The sequence below is a fragment of the Notothenia coriiceps genome, unplaced genomic scaffold (genome assembly GCF_000735185.1).
Source record: "Notothenia coriiceps isolate Sejong01 unplaced genomic scaffold, NC01 NC01_scaffold00010720, whole genome shotgun sequence".
Taxonomy (NCBI): domain Eukaryota; kingdom Metazoa; phylum Chordata; class Actinopteri; order Perciformes; family Nototheniidae; genus Notothenia; species Notothenia coriiceps.
Genome location: NW_011343421.1, coordinates 1 through 3,974, shown reverse-complemented (window position 1 = coordinate 3,974; position 3,974 = coordinate 1). Strand labels below are relative to the sequence as shown.

The 3,974-nt window shown below is 39.6% G+C and overlaps 1 protein-coding gene across 1 annotated transcript; it reads left to right on the top strand.

Moving 5' to 3' along the window:
* Positions 1–458: 458 nt before the first annotated feature.
* LOC104946153 (tyrosine-protein kinase isoform SRK1-like) lies at positions 459–2,398 on the top strand. Its single transcript, XM_010771912.1, has 2 exons — positions 459–631; positions 806–2,398. The coding sequence occupies exons 1-2, from the start codon at positions 538–540 to the stop codon at positions 1,012–1,014; spliced, it is 303 nt and encodes a 100-aa protein (XP_010770214.1). The 5' UTR covers positions 459–537; the 3' UTR covers positions 1,015–2,398.
* Positions 2,399–3,974: the final 1,576 nt, after the last annotated feature.

Genomic DNA, 3,974 nt, shown 5'->3' with positions numbered 1-3,974 from the left:
TACGTTACGTTACGTACGTTACGTTACGTACGTTACGTTAGTTAGTAGTACGTACGTCGTACGACGAACGACGAGTAGTGTGTGTGTGTGTGTGTGTGTGTGTGTGTGTGTGTGTGTGTGTGTGTGTGTGTGTGTGTGTGTGTGTGTGTGTGTGTGTGTGTGTGTGTGTGTGTGTGTGTGTGTGTGTGTGTGTGTGTGTGTGTGTGTGTGTGTGTGTGTGTGTGTGTGTGTGTGTGTGTGTGTGTGTGTGTGTGTGTGTGTGTGTGTGTCTTTTTGAACTTTATTGAATGGAAACATGAATTCTTCACTTGTTTCAAATGTTGACCCTGTTTACTGCCTAAAAAATATGCCACAGGTTGTGTGAACATCCAGACATCAGTGTAGTCTGGTCATTTTGTGAATGAACATATCTTTACAATGAAGCTGACTGACTGACAGTTACAAACTATAATGTCTTGTTTTTAGAAAGAGAATGAAAATGTGTATGAAGCCAAAGAAGGAACTAAATTCCCTGTGAAGTGGACCGCTCCGGAAGCCATGCACGACAACAAGTTCAGCATTAAATCAGATGTTTGGTCCTTTGGAATCCTGCTGTATGAGATCATGACGTTTGGACAGATGCCTTATCCCGGTGAGACTCTCATCTTGCTGGTCATAAATCATTCTCTGAGATTGAGAAAACATTGTATTCAGAATTCTATGATTTTAAGTAACTTTCCAAAGGTCTCCAAACCCTTCAGGTAAACAGACTATAGAAAATAATTGTCTGCAAGATAAGTACCATTGTCCTTGTTTTTTTCTCCAGCCATGACCAACTACCAGGTGGTTCAGAGGGTTCCCCAGGGCTACAGGATGCCATGCCCCCCCAACTGCCCCAAAGTCATGTATGACATAATGATGGACTGTTGGAAGCAGGACGAGCCGGACCGGCCCACATTCGAGACGCTGCAGTGGAAGCTGGAGGACTTCTTCGACATGGACGTGACCTCGTACGACGATGCCGCCCGGTACTAGCACTCTGAGGCGGCTGTGAGACACTGGAAGACACAAATAAATTATTCTTTCTGCACTGAAAATAAATCAAAATCACCTGAATCCAAGCATGAACAAGTTCACAGATTGAAGTGTAATTAAAATGTCCACCCATTGCGGTCAAGTGAAGGATCTAAAATGTTTGATCTGCATGTGATAGAACACTGAGTGTGTCTGGATGCAGCAGTTGGTGAGGACACATGTCTTTGTTAGACAACTCAATGCACTTTCAGACAGGCTGCTGTAACTAAAGCACAGAGACAGAGAGCTGCTATCCGTCCACCTCCTCCAACTGGTTCTTCCTGCTGAAAGGAATGTGTGCAATACATTCTTTCCATTGCCAAGCTACCTGCCATAAGTCACGAGTCACTTCTGACACGCTCCGTCAGTTCCAGAGTGGCAGGTGCCCTCAACTGCACTCATTCCTAAATGCATAGCTACAAGTGATTTAAGGTTATTTAAAGGAAGAAGACCGTCGTTGGTCCCAGCTAAAGGGGCCCAGTAAATTAAAGATAATAAGACTCTAAACTACTACTTCGCTCTTAAGGCCACGGCTTGATTATATAATGAAATAGTTTCACTTCAGCCTTTGTCCCCTGTAAGACAGGTACAAGAGTTAAAATGAGGTATGGATGTGGTCCAGTTTCTACCGAGCCCTGAAGGAGGAATGGACAAACCCAAATGACCTTCTATTAATTTACAACATTATATTATATTTTTAACTAATAATTAGAGCTGCACTCTCATCTAGAATGAATTATAAACAATATATTATTAAGCTTGGTCATAACTCTTCTTCAGCCTCCACGTCCAGTCTTAACCCTCTTTTAGCTTCTTTTTGGTCTCCACCAACTCCTGAGAAAATGTCTAAGTCTTTAAAAATACTCCATGGTTTGAAACGGCTTCCTGCTGTTGATAGCTAGGAGAGATTTACTAATGCATATTCTTTACAATTAAAACACAAGTATTATCTTTGACATCGCATAAACGGTGTGTTAAAGGTTGTTTAATGTAATATCCTTGTATTTTGTGTGCAACATTGGAGTAATTTGACAGCACAGATGATTATTATGAGTGCACACAGATGTTACTTATTTCTCCTTTAATACCTGCTGGCCCTTTTTTCTAGGGCCCCAAATCTCCCAGCCTGCTCCTGGACTAATGACTCAATGACTGAACTAAGCGACACTGTGTGCCCGATCATTAGGAATGATTTGTGTCAGATCTGCGTCCACATTCGTTCTGTGGCTCAGTGTGAGTGGTGGATGATTTCATGCTCTGATGATTCTGTATTATGTTTTTAGTTTCATTACATCATATGCATGCCATTGTTTATATAATCCTGTATTTTACATTATTAAATGACTTTTATTTACTATGATCTTTGTTTGTTTGTTGGTTTGATTGGTTGCTGAACTACTGCTGGTTTTGAATGAGATCAATGAGAAGACCATTTACATGTACAGGAGAGGGAAGACTTCAAAAGGAATATTAGCACGCCTTTAAGTCTGTAGAAATCAAAGTCCATGTCTATTCTGCTGACCAGAATGTTGACAACTTCCTGAAAAATATTTAATCACCGTTGGTTTGAGTGGCCAAAGTCCCTTCCTGTGCACTTCCTGTTCTTGCATGCTGTGTCCACCCTCGTCTCATCTAGCACCTTTCCTGAGTTTTGCCCCTTTCTTTGTAATGTTGGGGACATTTTGGAGAACATTTATTACACCATTTTAAATTTTTATAAGCTTCAATTAGTTTATTGAAAAATATGCCTTAATGTCATTTGTGTTTTTTTTCACAGGGGGGCGCTGACACTGTGAGACATTTAGTGTGTGCACTCAAATCTCTCTGATAGTGTGTATCTCTATCAGGGAGCAGTGACCCTTCTGACCTCGCTCATCAGTAACTATCAGCTGACATGCATGTGTTGTACATTGCATTATTTAGTCTGTTATTTCTGATAATACTGAGAGAGATGGGATGTCATTTCAATATATAAGTTTATAAACTTGGAAAGACTGAAGTGACCATTTCATTTCTGTTTTTATTTAGCCTCAATATTCTTGAGATATTTTCCATACCACAACAATGTTTAGTGGGTATGCTCTACTCCTGGAATCCATCAGGAAGTTTGAGCACAGTAAGAATCAGCGCTATTAGATACATGGAAAATGGAGAGACAATGTTACTGTTCTGAGTTCTGAGATCCTCCCCGCTAGAGAGCAGCATGGCAGCCGGCAGCAAGCATTTTTTTTCACAACAACGAAAAATACTGGCAATGTAATGAATTGACACACCAAGCTTTTTTCCTTCTCACTGCTCTACAATCTCTTTGCTTCTTTATTTGTTATTCTGGATTTACCTCTGTCATTCTGTTCTTTTCCTCTGATCTTTAATATTAGATAGTACATTATTAGATGGCCGAACTTTGTTTAACAGACTAACATTGATTTCCTCAATTTATAAATGGACAGGCTCTTTAATTATACCATAACCTTTTCTCCTCTATCCCTTAACTCGTCTTCCTATACAGATTTACTTGCCTCTAGTCAAGTCAGGATTAAATAAACATTAATCTGGTTAATTTTTTATTTTCAGGATTGAATGTTCAAATCAAGGCCTAAAACCTGGCATTTCATAAGAAAGTGAATAATATATAAACCAAATGTAATATTGGATAAAATGCTACACCAAATGGACAGACACAGATTAAAAATACAAATATAGTCCCCTGGTTTGTCTCTAGAGTCTAACTGCCATGAGAAAAATCAAATCAATGTTCCGAAATCTGTCACGAGATGTCGCTCATTGTACCAATATGGTTGATATAATACATAACATATTATTATTCTAGTAAAAGGGCTCGCTTTGGCAAAAACCTGATCCATACAGCCCTAAATAATAACAAGTAACCATCACGTGTGGTGCTATCTGTAGTTGTTTGT

What these genes read in the sequence shown, in the direction of transcription:
- LOC104946153 (XM_010771912.1), top strand. Translation starts at nt 538, where the DNA reads ATGCACGACAACAAGTTCAGCATTAAATCAGATGTTTGGTCCTTTGGA. An exon ending in TGGACAGATGCCTTATCCCG is followed by an intron (nt 632 to 805) that starts GTGAGACTCTCA and finishes TTTTTTCTCCAG; the next exon opens with CCATGACCAACTACCAGGTG.